The sequence below is a fragment of the Myxozyma melibiosi genome (genome assembly GCF_037950935.1).
Source record: "Myxozyma melibiosi strain Phaff 52-87 chromosome Unknown BZA70scaffold_9, whole genome shotgun sequence".
NCBI lineage: Eukaryota > Fungi > Ascomycota > Lipomycetes > Lipomycetales > Lipomycetaceae > Myxozyma > Myxozyma melibiosi.
The window spans coordinates 411511-432980 of NW_027042923.1; the positions used below are offsets into that span (position 1 = coordinate 411511).

At 50.1% G+C, this 21470-nt stretch overlaps 5 protein-coding genes across 5 annotated transcripts; all 5 read left to right on the plus strand.

Annotated features, from left to right (window-relative positions):
* Positions 1-6161: 6161 nt before the first annotated feature.
* On the plus strand, positions 6162-10342 carry BZA70DRAFT_281499 (phosphatidylserine decarboxylase-like protein). Its single transcript, XM_064913129.1, has 10 exons — positions 6162-6638; positions 6721-6765; positions 6842-7003; positions 7063-7154; positions 7210-7613; positions 7672-8852; positions 8912-9086; positions 9151-9292; positions 9359-9706; positions 9769-10342. Exons 1-10 carry the CDS (start codon positions 6504-6506, stop codon positions 10208-10210), a joined length of 3126 nt encoding a protein of 1041 aa, XP_064767146.1. The 5' UTR covers positions 6162-6503; the 3' UTR covers positions 10211-10342.
* Positions 10343-10825: 483 nt separating this feature from the next.
* BZA70DRAFT_240092 (uncharacterized protein) lies at positions 10826-11725 on the plus strand (the record flags this gene model as incomplete). The annotated part of the gene is made up of 1 exon (XM_064910494.1): positions 10826-11725. The coding sequence occupies one exon, from the start codon at positions 10826-10828 to the stop codon at positions 11723-11725; it is 900 nt and encodes a 299-aa protein (XP_064767147.1).
* Positions 11726-12402: 677 nt separating this feature from the next.
* On the plus strand, positions 12403-13275 carry BZA70DRAFT_290663 (uncharacterized protein; the record flags this gene model as incomplete). Its single annotated transcript, XM_064914231.1, has 1 exon — positions 12403-13275. The coding sequence occupies one exon, from the start codon at positions 12403-12405 to the stop codon at positions 13273-13275; it is 873 nt and encodes a 290-aa protein (XP_064767148.1).
* Positions 13276-13797: 522 nt separating this feature from the next.
* BZA70DRAFT_201384 (RNA polymerase II transcription elongation factor-domain-containing protein) lies at positions 13798-15444 on the plus strand. Its single transcript, XM_064910130.1, has 4 exons — positions 13798-14287; positions 14384-14475; positions 14544-14624; positions 14684-15444. The coding sequence occupies exons 1-4, from the start codon at positions 14194-14196 to the stop codon at positions 15338-15340; spliced, it is 924 nt and encodes a 307-aa protein (XP_064767149.1). The 5' UTR covers positions 13798-14193; the 3' UTR covers positions 15341-15444.
* A 797-nt stretch (positions 15445-16241) lies between these two features.
* Positions 16242-20795, plus strand: BZA70DRAFT_201510 (DNA topoisomerase II). The gene is made up of 5 exons (XM_064910132.1): positions 16242-16938; positions 17001-17039; positions 17098-17171; positions 17232-20460; positions 20524-20795. Exons 1-5 carry the CDS (start codon positions 16360-16362, stop codon positions 20707-20709), a joined length of 4107 nt encoding a protein of 1368 aa, XP_064767150.1. The 5' UTR covers positions 16242-16359; the 3' UTR covers positions 20710-20795.
* The last annotated feature ends 675 nt before the right edge of the window (positions 20796-21470 follow it).

The following is a 21470-nucleotide window of genomic DNA, read 5'->3' on the forward strand; positions in this document are numbered from 1 at the left end:
ACTGCGAAGAAAAAAAAAACGCGTGAAAGGAAAAAGTAACCTCTAAACTCTAATCCGTATGCGTGCCTGCCTGCCCAGTCTAACCGCGGTCCGGTTTCGAAATCCAGGTCGGGTTCAGGTGTGATTAGGCGAAACCTTGTTTATACCCTGCTACTTTATAAAGAAGAACCGAAAATTTTGCTCGCTCGCAAGAGTATGGAACCGATGAGCGAGCGCAAAAATGGAAGGAAAAATGAAAAATGAAAAAATTTTGCAACTGAAGGGGATTATATAAGCAGGGTTTTCTGTGTTTGTCTGGTAGGGAGGAGAGTCTGATCAGGGAAGGGTGGAAAGAAGCGGCAGAAGCCACGTTCTATTTCTGATTCTGGCTGCACGACCATCGTCCGCCCCCGAGATCCAGGCAAAGACAGAGAAAGATTGGTGATGCCATGGAAGGGGGGTGAAGCTCTCGCGTTCTGAGCAGCGAGAGAACAGTTTAGGCGTGGCTCGGTGCAGCCGCAGCAACAGTTTTTTTTAGTTTTTGGTAGATGAGAGCGCGTAACGGAAGGATCAAAAAAAATTTTTAAGCTCGCTAGGCTAATTCGAGCACTGCGATGCCACAAACATCAAGCATGTGGAAAATGGCGGCATAGATGAGCTGCGTTGTTCTTTAATGAGGTGGTCAAACTCATGCATCATGAAATGAGATACCTTTTGTATTTCTCGTGTTGTTGTTTTTGTGATTGTTATTTTATTATCTGTTTCTGCTGATGCGACCTCTTCGGGCTAACCTCGTCGGCATACGACTTTGTCACTTCCAGCACTCGCAGCTCGATTCAATGCCCTTCTTCGCATATTCTAACTGCTACCAGACATCCACAAAGAACGATCTTCCGCTGGCATTAAGCTAGCTAGAGCAATGATCTACGCAGTAAGATTATTTCCCCTGTGGTGATGGTTGACAATTAAAACTAATCTTGGCCGTGGAAGGTTGGAAAAAGTCAAATCCGAGAAAAAATCGAGACGTTGTCCTATTACGTCACGCAGAGATCTGAACAAGTAAACAAGAAGAGATTCTGCGAAGCATTTGATGAATCATATGGATTATAACGCAATTGATCTCAATTACAACTCATCCACTCCAATTGATCATAATCCATCCTCTGTTTTCTCTTTTCTTCATTTTTTCTTCGCGTGCTTCCACTGTAGGGTTCGTCTCACCGGCATGTTTTGAGTTTCGCGCTTACGCTAGTCGAAAGACGGCAGCGAGAGGAATTTGAGAGAAGAATTTTCTCTCTTCCTTAACCGAGCGGCTGATCTTCTGGTTTTTTTTACATGCCCGACGTACTTGCTCTGACTGCTTAGCGTTTTGCGAGGCCGGACAGAGGGAAGTTTGTTTAAACAAAAGATCAAAATAAGCGGGTACTGTGTAGTTGCACAAGCTATAGTATATGATTCATTTGCGATAATTAATCGTTATATAGCTGTAGTTGATAAATACCGAGATGTATAGCAGTAATATCGGGGATAGATTGCTCGCATATTGGAGCTACTGTCGTATTGACTTTGCGCCCGAAAAACACAAAAAAAATAAACAAACAGCGAGCAGAAGAGCAGACAGAAAAAAGTACGGCCATCGTATCTGCCAACGGCTGGCAACGGCTGGCCCTGAATGGGAGCAAAGGAAAAATCGGAAGAAAAAAAGGCTCGTGCTGATGCGAAGCTCGGGTGGTTTGACTGATTTCTAACCCTGTCTGGCTCTTCACTTTGACGAGGTGCTGAAATGGTGAATTTGGTCAAACCGACGCAGACAGGGGGCAGTATCACCATGTGACGACATCGAATCCCTTGCCTGGTTTTTTGACACAAGATAAGGTCGACCTGTTGATCAAATGTATGTTTGTCTTTTCCTCTTCTCTACTCGGTCTCATCAGCTGCTGAGCCAAACAAATCCCCAGCTCGTAGAGCCGTAGAGCAGCGAAGAGCAGTCTAACCCCAGGCTCGCTAAGAGCCTCGATTAGTTTCGCTTGTGCACAAATAAATTTTTTCTCGTTGCGGTTTGAACTGGCCATGCCGCACCGCAACACAGCCGCCCTGGAGCCTGCCCAAACAAGGTCTGTCCTTTGCTCCCAGCCGCTACATCGTCGGCAGCCCCCAATCGGAAGAGGAAATGGGAGTTGAGAGATATCGGCTGCAGGATTGAGCTGCTCTGTTGGTTTGTCCTCCATCAAGACGGATCAATTGGGTCATCTGCTTTCTTCAGAATATGACTGGTCCAAAGCCATACGGCTCTACTTGATTTCTTCTCCGGTTTGCCTTCTTGCTTTGCTGCCGGTTCTCTTGATTTGTTCTGATGCACTCTAGCAGCCTGCGTGTTCAATCTCGTCCAATCTGTAGTCCGTATCTTGGATGATCGTCTCAATCTGCAGCGGCGGCCGCAGCAGCAGAAGCAAGGCCGATCAACACTATCTACCGGTTGCAATCCGCAATGAGGCAGCCGCCCAATTCACATCAGCACCAGCAGCAGCAAGAAGCAACATAATCGAAAGAAAAAAATGCACTTGCGGCGCAGATTGGATTGGATAGCTGGCGGTGGCCCCTGTGTACCCGCCGTGCCTATGTGTTCGCTTATTTTAAATTGCTGAACCCGTATCATCATCAACCCAACCCAACCCAAACCAATGCCTGCGCCGCCTGGCCGCCCGCTGCCTGCTGCCGGCTGCTTTGCCAGCGCTCGGACGATTAAACTCAGCCGCTGGTTCTTTTCTTTTTCCGTTTCCCTTTTTTCTCTTATTTTCCGTTAGCGGCAGAACGAACGAAAAAATTTTGTAAACACTGCGCTCTCACAACACGCGGCGCACGCGTGCCTGATCGAGATCTCCGCAAATGCGCGAAACGAAGGAAAAAAAATTTCTTTCACCAGCATGCCAGATTCCTCTCCCTTCGACGAAAATTTTTTTCTTGTCTCTTCTGTCGACATGCCTGATGCGAATTGTCAGAGCCTCTTATCTCTGGCTAAATTGAAACCCGAGGGGGGGTACGGTTCTCGCCTCGGCTGGCTGGTTGCGTAGGTGTACCGTCGCTTTACGTGTAGTGTTTGTTGACATGTACGACGCGTAGCGACTTTAGATAGCCCAGCATCACATGCTCGCTCCCCTGCAATTCCCTATCTCTATGATATCAGCCTAGACTACTATTCCGACTCGTTATCTCTTCTCTTGTTTATGATATCTGCAACCAGCCCTCTGCATATCTTACCTCGTCACGAGATGCTCGCTCTTCCGATTTCGGGACTTCGCGCTATCTGGTTATCTCTCTGACCAGGATTTCCCCTCATCAGACACTTATCTACATCCAATCGAAGACATTGGCATGCATGTGATGCACAGTCTCTGCTCCCTGCCCGAGGATCTGCTCTATCTCACCGCATTGCACTCACTTGCAGTCTCAGTGCGCGTCTGCTTCTTGGATCAGCCGATCTGCTCCTGCGATTGAATCAGTGCACCGATCTCTGATGAGTTGGATCAATTGATTGATCTACGAGATATATAATATGTAAATGCTATATAAAACACATCAATCGACATAAACCACACAGACTGCTATTTTTGAATCAGTGGAGGTCCATCGCGATGATGTAGCTAATTACGTCACTCCCATGTTGACGATATCTATTCCGTCATCGACAGCTGCTGTGATAAGCACGAGGGTCATATGACAGTGCCGACGCTGTCATTCCAAGATTTGGAGCGCTAGATAAGAAGATAGGCAAGAAACTCGTGTTTGTTATCTCTGAACCGGGACAGAGTCACCGGGATGGGATGTAGTAGGGACGGGCGCGGTATCTAGTGATATCAAAGATCCCGCAGGCACGAGCAAGAGGTGTTATCAGAGTTCCTACGCCCCGTACAGAGTTGGTTCAATAGACAGACAGAGATATCATGAGTACACAGCCTGCCTCTTTTCTTTTTTCTTCTGCTGCAACAGTGTGGTATTTTTTTCGTGTTTTTTTTTTTTCGTCGTTGTCGTCACCCGTAAAGCCTTTTGCGGGGATCTGAAGCGAACAAGGACGAGTTAAATTACAGTTTGAAGAAATTTTTTATGATTTACTACGGCGCTGAGCGAGCGAAAAGGTTAATCAAAGAGAAAAAAAATTGCACCCAGGAAAAAGCAAATTTGGTACCGACCAGCACTGCGGCCATGCAGACACGGCCCTCGTAGTGCGCGCGCCTTCGGAGACTCACTCGAACCGGCGCCAAACCGGCGCCAATGTAAGGGTTTCAACGAAAATAAACACAGAAAATAAAAATTTTCGCCCAGCGGCTGCCATCCCGCCCCTGACTGACACTTAGGTTGGTTACGCTCGTCGACCAAAAAGTCTCTCGCTTGCCGACAGCCCAGCTTAACTCTGCGGTCTGACTAGTCGCCTCTCGAGCCTGCCCTGACCGCGGTCTCTTCTGCTGCCTGTTTACCGTGCCTTTCTTCTTTCCTATCCCGTAGCCCTGCCTCACTCCGTATCTAGACTGGCAAACTACTCGCCAGGTGGGCTCAATTGGGACTTCCACTGCCCTTGCAAGCCGCACATCACCATGGCCCTCCCGGCCCGGAGCCATCAAATTTTTTTCCCTGCCTAACGTAGTTCCTCGTCTTTCTCTAAGCCTGTACTGAGTTTCGCGTAGTTTCTGCTCCCCTCCTGCCCATTGTATATCTATCTTTCTCTCTTCTTCTCTGGTCGCTTTCTATGCTACCAACCGTCGTCATCCGAGCTCGCATGTCAGTTCAAGTGCCCGACTTGTCTCTCTTCTCGTCTGCTTTGCTTACCTTTAGTCTGCTAACTGCGCAGATCTGGCCTTTGAGCAAGTATGCGAAATCTGATTCTCGCTTGCTCCATAGGTCTGCCATACCTGCCCTCTCCTTTGCAATTCACCTCTGCTCTACAAATCAGGCCAGCCGTATACTGCACCTTACCGTCCTGCTCTAGCCGTTATGACTGGATGCAGATTTCCGAGACCTTCGCTGGGGGACATTGCCCTAGCTCGGTTTAGACTGACTACATACCAGTGCTCATTTATCAAGAACCTCGATCTTGTTCAGATCAGACGTCCTCAGATCCACCGCCTGATCTTCTGTCCGTTTCCATATGCCGCATTCAACTCACCAAATCGCAGCAGGTAAAACACTCCTCAAGCCAAGTATCCGGCCATCTATGCCGCTGGGCTACAAGTCTGCGTTCTAATTTGCTCGTACATGGAATGCTTAATAATCTAAGACCTGCATGCATCTTTCGATCCTTCGATCGTGTTTTTATATTTATTATTTCAGCAAGCGTGTACGCGGTTGCAAGATGGTTCGGTACATTGTCTTGGAGAACAATCAGAAGAATTAGACGCGATCGAGAAGGTGAAGCAGCATCTAGATCGTTCGGCGGATATCTGATCATACGAACGGGATTTTCGAAAGCGTACCTGGAGCGTGGGGTCGTGCCCGAGGATTGTACATTGAGCATGTAAATGCAGATAACCAGTCCACCGCCTCAAGCACCTTTCCTACACTCCGCTCCCTGCCACCTTCAGCAAAGACATATGCAAAAACTCAATCATTATTCACTCTGTAAAATGAAATCATTTCATTGCTTCTCGCCGCCTCTCGCTCATGCGTCTGCGTCAAAACTAAGACCCCAGTTCCAACGCTAAATCTAGCTGCTCTGTTGGCCAATTTAGCCCGGCTGCATACCCCACAAACGCCCGCTTCTTGTTTATCGTTGCTACCGGACTAGCTCGGACTCACTAGCCTGCCCTAATCTGCCGCACAAGCCGTGTGTGGTCGAATTGCGTTGTCGTAACATTGTGTAAATCCCGACTGAACAAGAAGCCGCGATTTTTTAATTGATCGATGCGCGCTGTTCAACTGCAGCGGTGTGAACCTTATTATGTACGACCAATTTCCGTAACCATTAGTTTCTCTCGCGCGATTGGTCAATAAAAAGCGCTGTAACATACAGTTTAGATACGGATTAATTGATGAAGGAAGTAGCTGAAGTCCGTTGCAAAAATAGAAGCTCGGAGAAGAGACGGGTGAGGGCTTAAATATGTCATTTTCCGAGCGGTAATTGAAGACCGGAGACTTTATGGTCTCACACACATGCTTATACTGTAAAACAACTCTCCAAATATATAAACAAAATCCCATTCAAACTGCTACTGTAAATCATCCTGTTTATAACTCAACTCCAATTCACTGGATAATAAAACACGAGAAAAACCAGCGCAGCGTACTATTTCCCCATTTGGCTGATAACTGCATGAGCCGCAGACTGCGTTCCTTTCCACCCACAGCTGTCAGAAGAGAGCGGTGACGCAGATCAAGAGCCGTCGAAGCGGCTGTCAAAGATCTACTTCTCCCAAACATCGAGTCTCTTTGTTATTTCTCTCTAGACAACAAACCGTGGAGCATATTGCATTATTATTCCGGAGTACAATTCCTCTTTCTACCTGCTCGAAGGATAAACACGGGTGTATGTTACGATGGCACATAATCTCCTAGGCCGAGGTTTACGATCGCGCAACGGATCTCGAAATGCCTCGCCGGCCGGAAGCAGATCGTCGTCACCTAGACCACCGAGTGAATCCTCGCTGATTCTCAAGATATACATTATAAAGGTACGGATCTGAATACTCTCGCTTTAATTTTCAGGTTAGTCGAGAAAGGTTTGCTAATTGCCCGTCCATGATCCCGTTATAGGCCAAGGATCTCGCCGCGCTTGATCGAGGCGGAACAAGTGATCCAGTACGTTCCCCAATCACCTTTACTTTTTGATATTCATTCTAGCGTACACGACGTTCTGACAATGTAACTGCGATAGTACGTCGTCATCACATTAGACGACTTCAAGGCGACCACGCAGGCAATCTCAAAGACCCTGAATCCAGAATGGAACGCCGAGTTCTCGATCGGCTTGTCTCCTGCTGTGTCGGAATTACTGTTGATCGAGGGGACCGTTTGGGACAAGGACCGGTTTAAAAAGGTATTTTGGTTGTTCCTCCCCTGAAAGCTCGGCAAATTCTGACTGGAGATACAATGTAGGACTACCTGGGGAGCTTTGATATCTCGCTTCCAGAGCATTTCGGCAGAGGCCAAGAGAATGGGCTAGTAGTAGCTGATATCCCCACCAACAAGCAAGTTCCCGTCACATCCGTTTCCGTCGTCCCGCACTATCTAACATTCCAGCAGACCACGATGGTACGATCTATACTCCGCCAAAACCCGCAAAACATACGTCAAAGGCTCCATCTTTGTCAAACTCGCGCTCGCAGACACCACGGACCCGACCGCATCTAACGACGTCCTCCTCGAGAAATGGAATGCATTGCTCTCCAAAACCGGGCCGGCAGGGTCTATCTCTGATTACGAATCAGACGGCCTGGCGTCGCCTAACAACGAGGATGAAAGCGGTGTTTCGGAGAACGAGAGCGCGAGATCGAAGTCTCGACGGCAAGAAAAGAGACGTGAGCGGCGACAGAGGCTTAAGCAGCGGCAGCTCATGAATCTCTATCAAAGAGGCGGGGATTCTGATCTGGCTGGCGTGGTTTTCTTTGAGATTGTCAAAGTTACGGATCTACCTCCGGAGCGAAATGGTAAGTTACTCCAAACTCCTACGAGCTGCAAACGATGCAGGAACTGACGACTATGTAGTGACACGAACCGGTTTCGACATGGATCCCTTCGTCGTCGTTTCCCTCGGCAAATCCGTCGTTCGCACTGACGTCCAGCGACACAACCTCAACCCGATCTACAATGACAAGTTTCTATTCCAAATCATCGCTCGCGAGCAAAACTACGTGTTTACAATCACCGTCATTGACCGCGACGCGCTCTCAAACAACGACTTTGTTGCGCGCGCGCAGGTCCCGCTGCAGGAGATATTGATGCTCGCGCAGAAGCCGAATCCAGAGTCGGGCGTTTATGAGTTTCAGCCGGCGATGCATGCGCATGTGCCTATCAAGAAGAAGCGGGTGGGAAAGAAAGATTCCTCGACGGAGAACAAAAAGGATGAGACGTCGTCGTCTTCATCTTCTCCACCAGCGACAGACGACGAAACTATGCATACGTTTGAAATCCCTTTAATCCTAGCAAACAAGACTAAATGGGAAGGCAAGCACCAGCCTGTGATTGAAATCAGAGCAAAATACATGCCGTACGAAGCCTTGCGACAGCAATTCTGGCATTATCTGATCCGGCAATTCGACGACGACGACAGCGGGTATATATCCCGAATCGAGCTGTCGAATATGCTAGAGCATATCGGGTCTACTTTGCGCCAGCAGACTATTGAGCGGTTCTTTTTGGAGAATGGAAAGACGGAGATCGATGACGATATAGAGATAGACAAAGTTGTCGCGTTCCTGGAAAGCCAGGTTGAGAAAGAGTGCCGCGAGATGGTGGACTATACTACCGGTAGCTCATCGCGGGCATCTGCGATTCCGATCCTAGTGCGCGCAGCCACCGCACAGCCGGATGAAACAGAAGAGAGGGACGATACCCTTACAGAAGCCACAGTAGCAGAGCTCGACCGTGAGCTCGAAGCAATCTCATCGGAAGACAAAGCCGAAGACAAAGCAGTCTCGCAAACCTCCTTCCCGCTTGACATGGAAGCCTATCTCGAAGAGATCGACGAGGACGAGAGTGAGGTCGAGCGCGTGATGACGATAAGAGAGTGTCCGATCTGTCACCAGCCCAGACTTGATATGAAGGCCGAAGTCGATATTGTCACGCATCTCGCTTTGTGCGCGAGTCAGGGGTGGAGTCAGGTTGATACCCTCGCGATCAGCAGCCATGTCACTGCCGAGCAAGCCTCGCGCAAATGGGTGGGAAAGGTATTGTTTATACTTCTATGATGATTTCTCAGCTTGAAGACTAACACAGACTTTTCTAGGTGGTATCCAAAATCTCTTATGGAGGCTACAAACTGGGCGCAAACTCCGCAAACATCCTGGTACAAGACCGAATTACAGGTTACATCTCCGAAGAGCGCATGAGTCCATACGTGCGCACTGGTATCCGTTTGCTCTACCGGGGTCTTAAAGCTCGCGAGATGGAACGTTCGAGGAGTATGTCTTCTTCTTTCTTTATATACTTGACGGTTGTTAGAAATGCTTACAGGATTTGCTGTAGTTCGGAAAATGTTGGCGAGTATGAGCGTCAAGCAAGGCAGGAAATACGATAACCCGAGATCGGTGAAAGCTATCAAGCCATTCATCCAGTTCCACCAGCTCGATCTTTCAAGCGTTCTGAAGCCGCTGGATCAGTTTAAATCGTGCGTTCTCCTTTCCAACACTCCACCGCTTTTTTAACAGAAGGATACTTATCTGCTAATTATCAGGTTCAATGACTTTTTCTACCGCGAGCTAAAACCCGGATCACGACCCTGCGCCGCCGCAAGCAACCCCAAGATCGCCGTCTCGCCGGCAGACTGCCGCTCGGTCGTTTTCGAAAGCATAGAAGAAGCCACCAAGATCTGGATCAAGGGCAAGGACTTTTCGATCCGTCGTCTTTTTGGCGACGCGTACGCGGACGAGGTCAAGAGCTTTATAGGCGGGTCGCTAGGGATCTTTAGACTTGCGCCGCAGGATTATCACCGGTTTCATGTGCCTGTGGATGGAGTGCTTGGGAAGCCAAAGTTGATTGAGGGGGCGTATTATACCGTCAATCCGATGGCGATCCGGTCAGCGTATGTTCCTTTCCCTTTTGCGAGTTTTACGCGAGTTTTGTAGCTGACGAGATGATATACAGACTAGATGTCTACGGGGAAAACGTTCGGGTCTTGGTCCCCATCGACTCTGAAGCTTTTGGTCGCGTGATGATTGTCTGCGTGGGCGCAATGATGGTAGGCAGCACCGTAATCACCGCGCAGGCCGGCGCGCGCGTGTCGCGCACCGACGAACTCGGCTACTTCAAATTCGGCGGCAGCACGCTCGTCGTCCTCTTCCAGCCGGGCAAGATCTCGTGGGACTCTGATCTGCGGCAAAACACCAAGGAGTCGCTCGAGACGCTGATTGAGGTCGGCATGTCGGTCGGGCATGCGCCGGACGAGGCAGAATGCGGGCTCGAGTATGCGCGCAAACGGCTGTCGGCGGGCGAGACCGGCGAGTTGAGCGAGGAGGAGATCGCGGAGGTGGCGAGGAGGATTGATGGCAGTCTTGCGCCGCTCAGACGGGAGGCGGATGAGGATTGATGCGGGCGATGAGTTCTCCGTAGAAATGAATTTGGTATCGCTCTATAATATAGTCGCAGAGTAGACAAGTTCTCTATAAAAGTAAAAACCCCCCCTGAGTAGGGAAGTAACGGGGTTAGGGGAATATAAGTGGAATTTCAGAATATTTTTCTTCCTCCCAACTTCAATCTTCAAAATCTAACAGTCGTCGGCCTGACACGACTGAAATGCGCAATGTCTGAAGCAATAGCAGCAAAAACAAAAAAACACCATGCCAAAGGAGAGCGAGTTGCGTTCTTATCAGCGGTGCAGGGCCATGTCGGCAAACTGCCTGGTGAGGGCAGTTGGCGGCGGCGGCGGTTGGCTGTGCGGTGCTTTCGACGGGATTTGTTTTTATCGTTTGGCTGGAACTTGATGATTGGGATCACGAATAAAGATATGAAAGGTTATTCGCAGAATACTATGGGGATTTTTGTGGAGGAGCGGCAGATTGACCGGTTTCTCAAGGCGGTGCGGAAGAAGAGCGGGGTGAAGATGTCGGGGTTTGAGGAAACTAGTCTGCTGCCGAGGCACGCACTCAGAGACTTTCGGTTTTTCGAAAAATCGACGGACTTTGTTGCAGAGGAAAATCTGCTGATGCGGGTGGCTGAAAGGTACAGGAGAGATTCGGGATTGCCTGGGGCTACGAATGATCAAATTAGCGATGAGGTGCTGGGAGTGAACAAGGCTTTAGCGACAGCGACCCAGACAGCCTCGATTACGATTCTAGAGGAGCAACAAAAGAAACAAAAAAAGGCGCTCAAGACGTTAGAGAGATTCGCAAAACAATGGACGGAGCGCGAAACGTCGCTTCAGATTATACAGCAGTGCATGAGGGAGAGGACGCAGGTGTTGGTCGGGGTCGACATCGAGGCGTATGAGTATAATCACAAGATAGTGACCGAGATCGGGATCGCGACGCTGGATCTGTCTACAGTCGATAATGCGCGGAAAGCGGAACCGGAGGTGCGGCATCTGCGACCGAAAGAGAATGTTAGATACAAGAACAAAGTGTATGTGCCGGATCACTCTGAGGACTTCAGTTTTGGCAAGTCAGAAGTGCTGCCTATGAAACGGTGTGCGTCTGAACTCCAGCATATATTTTCCGACATAGGCGACCGTGCCGTCTTTGTCGCGCACGGCTCGGTTCAAGACATCAAATGGCTGAACAGTATGGGCGTCAAACTACCGACGAACATGCCCCAGATCAACACACAACATGTCTGGAATCAGTTATACGGCGACAAAGCGCCAGCTAAGCTGGAGTATATCCTCAGAGATCTCGGAATCAAGTTTAAGAACTTGCACAATGCGGCGAACGACGCGTATTACACCGTGCAGGCTGCTGTGAGAATGGGTGAAGAGGTGGAGGAGCAGCTGCCGTGGTGGCCGCGGTCGCGGTCGCAATCGCCATCGCAATCGCAATCGTCATCACCATCGTCAGAAACCTCCTCTGGTGAGGAGGAGGCCTCGTCATCGTCATCGTCATCGTCATAAACACCACCATCACCATCACATTGCTATCGCCTACATGTGCTGCCCCGTCGATAGTGATGTTTCCGCCGCGATGGTAGTGTCATTGTATATATCTACAGGTGAATCTAGGGGAGTATCACTCCAATTGTACATACAAACTAGCCGCAATATTACGCACTTACGCACACTGTTTGCATTAACAAGGCAGGAATGCCCAGTCCTACATGCCGAGCCGCTCCGCTCGCTATAGCCGCTCGCTCTATAGCGAGCGCATACGGCGGCACATGGTCGTCGATGGTCGCTCTAGATCACCGTCCTTGGGCTGTGCTGTACACATCGATGTTATTTATTATTTATATTTTGTCTACTTCAATTCCGCTCAGAGAACAGGAAACGTGCCCGCGACGAACTCTCGCAGAGGGCCAGTGTGTTGATCACGTGTGCGCAGGGTTGGGGTCGTAAGAAGAGTCAGCGGCCCCGATTGGGAAACCAACGCAGAAACCGAAAGCGGCGAAGGCCAACGAGGCGACGACGCGTCGGTCGGCTTCCGTCGGTCTCCACCCGGCTGCCTTCACCTTCACCACCAACCACCCCTCTGTCTTCCCCAGACAATTGCACCCACCCTCCCCCCCTTCCCCACCGCTCCCAGCGTGCCCTTGCTTCTCTACAAGCCGGGCTTTACTCTGACGCTTTGCTAGATGGCCAAGTCTGCTCTGTCCGCGGCGCTTTCCGCATATGCGGGTCCCGACGCGCCGCAGCTGCCCCGCGTTCGCCGTGGATCCGCCTCCGCGTTCTCGTCCTCCTCGCCCGGTCCGCGCGACTCGGCCCTGAGCTCCAGCTTCGGCAGCTCGTACGGGATCGGCAAGCAGCAGCAGCAGCAGCAGCGCAGACGTCCGTCGGCAACGAGCCACGGCAAGGCGTCTGAACAACGCCGTGTTTCCGGAAGCGTCTCGCCCGCCACCTTGAAGCCCGTCAGCGGCGGGTCGTCCCGCGCCAGCGTACCGGTCTCGCCGAATATGTTTCCGTTCTCGCCTCCATTGTCGGGCGTGCGCGTGCTGCGAGACCAGCGTCGGCGCGGCAGCTCGGTGGTGACGACGACGATTCTGAGTCCCTACGATGGCGATCTCATGTTCTCGTCATCATTCGACGACCGCGACAGCGTGCTTGGCGAAGAAGACGAGATCGATATGGACAACATGGACGTCGACGACATGGATCTCGACGGCGACCGGCGCTTCCACAGCGACGCAGAGAGCGACACCGACGAAGAGGATTGGCAGTCGGCGGGCGTGGAGTCGCTCCGCCGCGGCAACGCCTTCCACCTCATGCAGCGCGACACGGTCTCGTCTGTGTCGTCGGACTCGATGTTTTCATCGCGCACCTCGGTCTCGTCCTTTGGCGACTCGAAGGTGTCTGTCTTCTCGCAGTCGGTGCCGGCTGTGGCGATGGTCAAGCCCAAGACTTTGCCGACCGGGCAGATCCCCGCCGGCTTTGGCTCACACAAGGAGAATGTGCCGGTTGACCGTGAAGCCGATGCAATCCAGGCATTAGTGCAGCTACGGTCTTTGTAAATAGAGTGTTGTTTTGTGTTTTTATGTGTTATGATTGCTTGTTTGTTTGTGCTATCTCTACTGTGTAAATGTCGTATTCAATCCTATTGGTCGCCAGCTGGACTGCAGGTATTTGAGGTGTTATCAGTCTGGGTGATCGGCGTCCGGGTGGAGTTCGAACTCATTTGATGTTGCTAAACTGCGAGGATATTAAACAGCTGGCAGGCGCGCCCTGTACTCAGTTCAAACAGATTCTAGTCGTTCTCATTGTTTTTGTGTATTATTTTATCGAGAATTTATTGTGTCGTGATCGCATGGCGGTCGTTGACGACGCTTATTCTGTGCGGGTCGGGTACCTTAGGTGCAGATCAGTCAGCTTGGCTGGTTGCAGCAGGTTTGTGTGTCTTAAGTTATTTGTCTCTGCTCAGTGTATTATTAGAGGGTTGGCAATACAGGTGGTAGTCGTGCTTTTATTAAAAGTGATGTGTGGAGTGTAAAGGATTAGCTGTGGTTGTGTAGAAGTAGGAGCAACTAGACGTCTAGACGTCAGTGCAATGACATCTCCCGCGAACGTTTTCCATCAAGCACCCAACAGCGAGCGATAAGCCGATTCTGCTGTTATTTACTCGACAATAATAGCAGGCTGCAATTCTTGCTTCCCGAGTGGGTCTTTGGTCTTTCGTAGGTTACGTGAGCCGTTACCTGCCGCGTTACCGAAGCTCTGATTAATCTCCGTCGACCTGCCTGTCCGCCCCGCCACCGGCTACCGAAGTCCTGCGCTGAGAAGCCTTCCGGATATCGAATCAGAAGGGAAAGGAGTCCGCTGCACAGCGCAACGCAGATCATTTTCTATTTCTGGTATTCTCATCTACAAGGTCCCTGATCTGAGTTGCTTCTTCTCTTGCTCTGCTCTTTTCTCGACCGCTGTCAGCCGAGACAATGATTGATCCGTCGAAAAATGGCGAGTATCCCATCACTGTGAGCAGAAGCTTTGCCGAGCCTGCGTCCTCCGACCAGCTCTTTGCTCTGCGATGTATGTAAACTCTTATGCTCTTGACTGAGAGCAGCTTTGCTCTTTTTGTCTTTTATAAGCTACATGTGCTCACAAGGCCTTGATTTCACGTCTCAGACAATTTCAAGCCCGAGTCTGTCGACGACAGTCAGCCCTCCGTCTTAACCAGATCTGGCTCCGAGTTTACTCTCCGGTCTCCCGGAATCCAAGTATGTCGCGCTTCACTGTTTGTATCTACTTGTATATTGTTGCTAATCGATTCTCATCTGTGTAGAAGGAAGAATCGTTCACGTTCACCGGACAAAGCACAGAAGGCAAAGATGTCGACTGTCTGCTGATTTACAACGAGGTTACAAATGTGAGGTCCACCGCCCTGCTACTTTGCACTGCACGTCTCTAACACTTTTCCATTTACAGTCCTTTGAATTAAAACGTCTCTCGAACGTCATCCGTCTGAAAACTTCACGATCAGCTCCCAAAAAACCTTCCGCAACCTCAGCAAACTCCTCCGCCTCTTCCTCCTCAACCTCACCCACAAAAGAACCTATCGTCCGCCGAAGCAAAGACGAGCGGGTTATCGATCTGCCATCACTAGACGACCTACCTGCGTCGTCGTCCGACCAGACCTCTGCCGTTCCTCGAGCACAGGTCCGCGTGCCGTCGCCTTCGGTCCAGAAGGATGACAGGACACCGTCAGGCAGAGCACAGGCGCGGAAGCATGGCGATGCGGACTTGTCGTCCTCAGCATCGTCAGACGAAGACGACGATGTACCGCTGCGGGCATCAACCTCTTCACAGCCCTTACGACAGCCGATTTCCGCCAAGGCCCGATTTGCGGCTGCGGAAGTCGAGGAGCCTGAATCTTCATCGGACGAGGACGAGGACGATGCTCCACGATCGCAACCGCAATCACAACCACAGCCTGCTCGACAACCGCGGCAACCACCTGCGATACCACAAGTGCGTGCGCCGGTGCCGATTCCAGTCTCGAGTCGCGGCCCGATAAGTCTACGAGGGTACACCGGGTACGGGCGAGTTGAGGACGATATCTCGTCGAGCAGTGAGGAGGAGTAGTTTCTTTTTTTGCTGTGCGACATGTTTTACTTAGAAATGCATAGGTTTGTTTGGCGTACTTTGTCGGCTTTTTTCATGACTTTTGAATCGTTTTTTGTATGAGGAGGGGGTATTGGTATTTGTTTGCTGCATATATGGCTTTGTTAGTATCCGCTATAGGCACCAAGTAGCTCCTGATCTGAGTAATACACACATCAGATACATCTATTATATAGCTCCATCCCAGCTTCGTAAAGCACCCACAATTACAGTAAACTGCACATTATAAATAGAAGGAAAGGTACAAAGCCCACTTCCGAGTGCGCAACGGTTGATAGATCGACGCGTGTTCTTCGCGTCGCCTTCGAAATTTCTTTTTTCCGCTTTTTCACTCTGCGCAGATTTCGTGGTTCCAGATATCACAGCCAGACAGCAGCCAAAACACCCTGATTTGCTGTTCTGAATAAGCGAATAATACTCTGAACATCTACTGAAAACTCATTTGATCTTTTTGACTGCTCTTTACGCTCTTTAAACCGAGCCAGCGAAGCCACAGCAGTGCACTGGACATATCATCAACCTCCTATGCACTTATGCCATAACCGCAGTTTGCGCACTTCCCTTCTTGGTTTGTTTACCCAGGCCGCCTTTCGACGCGCCCAGTTCGCAACCGCAACTGTCCGCTGGCACGCTCCTCTTCTTTCTCCCCCTCGCTCTCGCCCACAGCCTGCTTCGACTAGGTTTTTCACATCTTCTGTATCTCAGTTTGAGCAAGTGTCGAAAATGGCGCCTCCTGTTGTTTCTCTGTCTTCGGACGACGAGGATTTTGACGTGAGCTATTCGCCTGTGGTCTCTGTGAGTGTCTCTTCTTTCTTGTTTCTCCAAATCTCTATATTCCCGTCCGCTAACCTTCTTTCTCCATCATTCAGCCCAAGAAAGCTCCGCCGCGCCGTGCTGCTGCCGCTGCTTCTCTCAAGCGAACCGTCGTGGACTCTGACGAGGTCTTTGACTTTGACGAGCAATCAGACGACGATTTTGAAATGACCCCGCCCAAGAAGATCAAAGTTAGCGCAACCAAGAAGGCTCCTGTTGCAAAGAAAGCTGCGCCTGCTGCGAAGAAAGCTGTGCCTGCGCCTGCACCAAAGTCCAACAAAATCAGCTCGATCTTCTCTGACGAGGACTCGCTTGAGTTTGAATCGCCTCCTGCGAAGAAGGCGCCTGCGCCAAAGAAAGCTGCGGCCATGAAGAAAGCCGCGCCAAAGACCACCTCGATCTTTTCAGATGACGATTCTGGCAGTGACTTTGAAATGTCGCCACCGGCGGCCGTGAAGAAGACTGCCGCTGCCGCAAAGCCAAAGAAAGCACCCGCAGCTGCCAAGGTCACAAAGCCAAAGGCTGATCCGAAGCCCAAGACTGCTGCTAAACCCCGCGCAAAGCCTCTGACTCCTCTTGATAATGTCATGGACAAGCTTTCGTCCCCAGCCGCGCCGGCTAAGGGGGGCCCTAGCTCTGATGAAGGTAGTGATGACGATGATGGCTCGTTTGGAGGAACGCCGCCTGCGAAGCCTCCCCCAAAGAAGTCGGGTACTCAGAAGTCTGGCTCTGAGACCTATCAAAAGGTAAGATGATTCTACTACAAAACTGTCCCTCCATCGTCGTACTAACGAGATCATCTCTGTAGCTCACCCAACTCGAACATATCTTGAAACGCCCCGATACCGTATGTTGTCTCCATAGTGCGCCTGTTTTCTTCTACTGCTCTCTAACAAGATACTTAGTATATTGGGTCTATCGAATACTCTGAGCGGTTGATGTGGAGTTTTGACTCTGATTCCCAGAGCATGGTGTATAGGTAAGTTTCACCCTGCTAATTGCTCGAGAGAGCGGCCAAATACTAATCGACTATTTAAAGAAACGTCCGCTTCGTACCCGGTCTCTACAAGATCTTTGATGAGATTCTGGTCAACGCCGCCGACAACAAGATTCGCGATCCCGACATGGACTCTCTCAAGGTCTCGATCGACAAGGAAAAGAACGAGATCGTGGTGTACAACAACGGCCGCGGTATCCCGATTGAGATGCACGAGAAGGAAAACATGTATATTCCCGAGCTCATCTTTGGTAACCTTCTCACGTCGAGCAACTACGACGACGACGAAAAGAAAGTTACCGGTGGTCGTAATGGTTACGGTGCAAAGCTTTGCAACATCTACTCGACCGAGTTCATCGTTGAGACTGCGGACAAAAACACAAAGCAGAAGTACAAGCAGGTTTGGAATTCCAACATGTCGAAAGTCGGCAAGCCCAAGATCACCTCGAACGCGAGTGGACAGCAGTACACAAGGATCACGTTCAAGCCAGACTTGAGACTATTTGGAATGACTGAGCTTGACGATGACTTGATTGGCATCATGAAACGACGAGTTTATGATTTGGCTGGATCGGTTAAGAACATCAAGGTGTATCTTAACGACAACCGATTGATGATTCGCAACTTCAAGCAGTACATGGAGATGTATGTTACCGCTTTGTCTGCCAACACCGCTATCAAGGAAGAGGAGGATATTATCAAAAAGTCCGAATCGGATGACGAAAGTGGGTTTGAGTCTGATGCGAAGGAGTCAAAGGTGGCGGTGCCAAAAGGTCCCAAACCTGTTATTGTTCATGAGGTCGTCAATGATCGATGGGAGATTGGATTCGCGGTCTCTGATGGAAACTTCAACCAGGTTTCATTTGTCAACTCGATAGCTACTTCCTCTGGTGGTACTCACGTCAACTATGTTTGCGATCAGCTTGTAAACAAGATCACAGAAGTCGTGAAGAAGAAGAGCAAGTCGAGCGCGATCAAGCCGCAGCAGATTCGAAACAACATGTTTTTGTTTGTGAATTGCTTGATCGAAAACCCTGCGTTCACATCGCAGACGAAGGAGCAGCTGACGACGCGTCCTTCTGCGTTTGGATCAAAGTGTGTTCCGTCTGATGCGTTTCTGAAGAAGGTGGTCAACTCGAGTATCATTGACAGTCTGTTGGACATTGCGACTGCCAACGCCGACAAGGCTTTGAAGAAGACTGATGGATCGAAGAGAAACAGAATCACTGGTCTTGTCAAGCTCGACGATGCCAACAAGGCTGGTACCAGAGAAGGACACAAGTGCACGCTGATCCTCACCGAGGGAGACTCAGCCAAGGCATTAGCTGTTGCTGGACTCAGTGTTGTCGGGCGAGATTACTATGGAGTTTATCCTCTTCGTGGAAAGTTACTGAACGTGCGTGAAGCGTCTCATGATCAGATTATGAAGAACGCCGAGATTCAGGCGATCAAGCAGATTATGGGATTGCAGCATAAGAAGAACTATTCGAACACCAGAGATCTTCGATATGGACATCTTATGATTTTCACTGATCAGGATCACGATGGTAGTCACATCAAGGGATTGTTGATCAATTTCTTGGAGTCAACGTTCCCTGGACTGCTTGATATTCCTGGGTTTTTGATTGAGTTCATTACGCCGATTGTGAAGGTAACGATTACCAAGGGCAAGAAGGTGACGACGATTCCGTTCTACACGATGCCAGAGTATGAGTCTTGGAAGGAGACTGAGGGCTCAAAGTGTACGTGGAAACACAAGTACTACAAGGGTCTGGGAACGTCGACGCCAGCGGAGGGACGAGAGTACTTTAAGCAGCTGGATAAGCATCTGAAGCAGTTTCATGCGTTGGAGGAAGGAGATAAGGAGCTGATTGATCTTGCATTTTCGAAAAAGAAAGCGGATGAGCGAAAGGAGTGGCTGAGACTGTTCAAGCCGGGAACGTATCTTGATCCGACGTTGCCCAAGGTTCCGATCAGTGACTTCATCAACAAGGAGCTGATTCTGTTTTCGATGGCTGATAACATTCGGTCGATTCCGTCGGTGATTGATGGATTAAAGCCGGGGCAGCGAAAGGTGCTGTTCAGTTGCTTCAAGCGTAATCTGAAGTCTAGTATCAAGGTCGCGCAGTTGGCAGGATACGTTTCGGAGGTTTCAGCGTACCACCATGGTGAAGCCTCGCTTGTGCAGACGATTGTCAGTATGGCGCAGGATTTCGTGGGAAGCAACAACTTGAATCTGTTGCTGCCCAAGGGAATTTTCGGTACGCGCGCGACAGGTGGAAAAGATGCGTCAGCGCCGCGTTATATTTACACTGAGCTCAACCCGCTTACGCGGAAGGTGTTCCATGTTGACGACGAGCCGATTCTGAGTTATATGACGGAGGAGGAGAAGCGGATCGAGCCGGATTGGTATATGCCAGTGATTCCGATGGTGCTTGTTAACGGCGCGGATGGAATTGGTACGGGATGGAGTACGTCGATTCCGAACTACAACCCGATGGATATTGTGGACAACATCCGGCGGATGATGAAGGGCGGCGAGATGTTGAAGCCGATGGATCCGTGGTATCGTGGATGGCACGGGACGATTGAGAAAGTGGGGACGGACAAGTACAAGGTGTCTGGCACGATTCGACAGACGAATGATACGACGGTCGAGATCACCGAGCTGCCGATCCGGATGTGGACGGTAACGATGAAGGAGTTTTTGCTTGCGGGTATGGCAGGGACGGAGAAGCAGCGACCGTGGATCAAGGACATGACGGAGCAGCACAAGATGGATATCAAGTTTGTTGTTGTGCTGTCCGAGGAAGAGATGGCGAAGGCATTGTCAGAGGGATTGTTGAATAAGTTCCGGTTGACGAGCTCGATTAGTATGAACAACATGGTCGCGTTTGATGCGAACGGTCGGATCAAGAAGTACGAGACGGTGGAGGATATTCTGAAGGATTTCTACTTTGTTCGTCTCGACTACTACCAGCGACGGAAGGACCATCTCGCGGGGGTGTTTACGGACCACCTTGAGAAGCTGGCAGCGCAGGCGCGGTTTGTGAAGATGATTATCGATAATAAGCTGAAGGTGTCAAATCGCAAGCGGGTGGAGCTTGTGCTTGAGCTGAAGAAGCTGAAGTTCCCGCCGATTGCGAAGAAGAAGAAGTACGGTCCTCTGGACGATGAGGAGGATTTAGAGGAGGCGGCGAAGAAGGCAGAGGAGGAAGATGATGGGGTTGTCGGGGATGTTGATGTTTCTGCTTACGATTATCTTCTGGGGGTATGTTCTACTGATTTCTTTCTTTCTTTCTTTATCCACGATGCTAACCTGAATCTGACATAGATGCCAATCTGGTCCTTGACGCGCGAGAGATTCCAGCGTCTGGAGCGCGAGCGAGACGCGAAGGAAGAAGAGTTGAATACGCTGTTGAAGAAGACGGCGAAGGATCTGTGGGATGCGGATTTGAACGATTTTGAGAAGAGCTGGACTGATTTCCAGACGAGCTACAAGACTCAGCGACCTGCGTAGAAGGTTGGGATTTATGTGAATTGCTATTTGCGGTGATGTACTAGATAGTTAAGAGAATATGACATATAAAGTAAGCGCTGAGTAAGAGAGAAATAGTGGGTTCGGGTTCTGGTTAGGGAGACCGAGCGCAGATCTCCGAAAGCCCTAAAGAGCGAGAGAGCAGAAGGAGGAGAGAAGGTGAAGGAGAAGGAAGAAAGGGTTTGTTTACGTTTGTGTTTGTTTTTTTCTTGAGCCTGGTCGAGGAGGGCAGCGGGTGCGGCATCCGCTCAGAGTCGGGATCTGAGTGTTTTCTTTCTGAAGTGAGATTATTCTGAAATTGTATTTCTATGCGGTAAAGCACAGAAAGAAGTCTTCTTTGTATTAAATGCTGTCGGCAGGAGGCGGAAAGAGCGTGAAAAATAAGTAAACAAAACAGCGGACTCGCCACCTTTGCGCCCGCAGCACTTCACCATCTCGCTAGGCTCAGGCTGTCTCGGCGACGAGTGAGAAAGACAGAATAACAGCATTTACACCCATCCATACCACTTATAGTAATAGCATCTAATTCCTCTTCCTCACACACATTCTCTGCGCTGGATGCCGCGAATGTGAACGCGTGTGCTGTTTGTTTATTGTAACGATAAGCCGCTCGCTCGCAGGGAGAATCCACACCGCAGTTGAGCCAACCCTTCTCCTCTGCTCTTCCCACCTCCTTCACACATTCCTTCCTCCCACCACAACCTCATCACTCTCCTCGCCTGCTCCTCCTCGCACCTCAGCAC

Coding starts and splice junctions, on each gene's coding strand:
- BZA70DRAFT_281499 (XM_064913129.1), top strand. CDS start 6,504: ATGGCACATAATCTCCTAGGCCGAGGTTTACGATCGCGCAACGGATCT. Junction 7,155..7,209: donor GCTGATATCCCCACCAACAA/GCAAGTTCCCGT, acceptor ACATTCCAGCAG/ACCACGATGGTACGATCTAT. Junction 9,707..9,768: donor CCGATGGCGATCCGGTCAGC/GTATGTTCCTTT, acceptor GATGATATACAG/ACTAGATGTCTACGGGGAAA.
- BZA70DRAFT_201384 (XM_064910130.1), top strand. CDS start 14,194: ATGATTGATCCGTCGAAAAATGGCGAGTATCCCATCACTGTGAGCAGA. Junction 14,288..14,383: donor CCAGCTCTTTGCTCTGCGAT/GTATGTAAACTC, acceptor TTCACGTCTCAG/ACAATTTCAAGCCCGAGTCT. Junction 14,476..14,543: donor TCCGGTCTCCCGGAATCCAA/GTATGTCGCGCT, acceptor TCTGTGTAGAAG/GAAGAATCGTTCACGTTCAC.
- BZA70DRAFT_201510 (XM_064910132.1), top strand. CDS start 16,360: ATGACCCCGCCCAAGAAGATCAAAGTTAGCGCAACCAAGAAGGCTCCT. Junction 17,040..17,097: donor TCTTGAAACGCCCCGATACC/GTATGTTGTCTC, acceptor CAAGATACTTAG/TATATTGGGTCTATCGAATA. Junction 17,172..17,231: donor TCCCAGAGCATGGTGTATAG/GTAAGTTTCACC, acceptor GACTATTTAAAG/AAACGTCCGCTTCGTACCCG.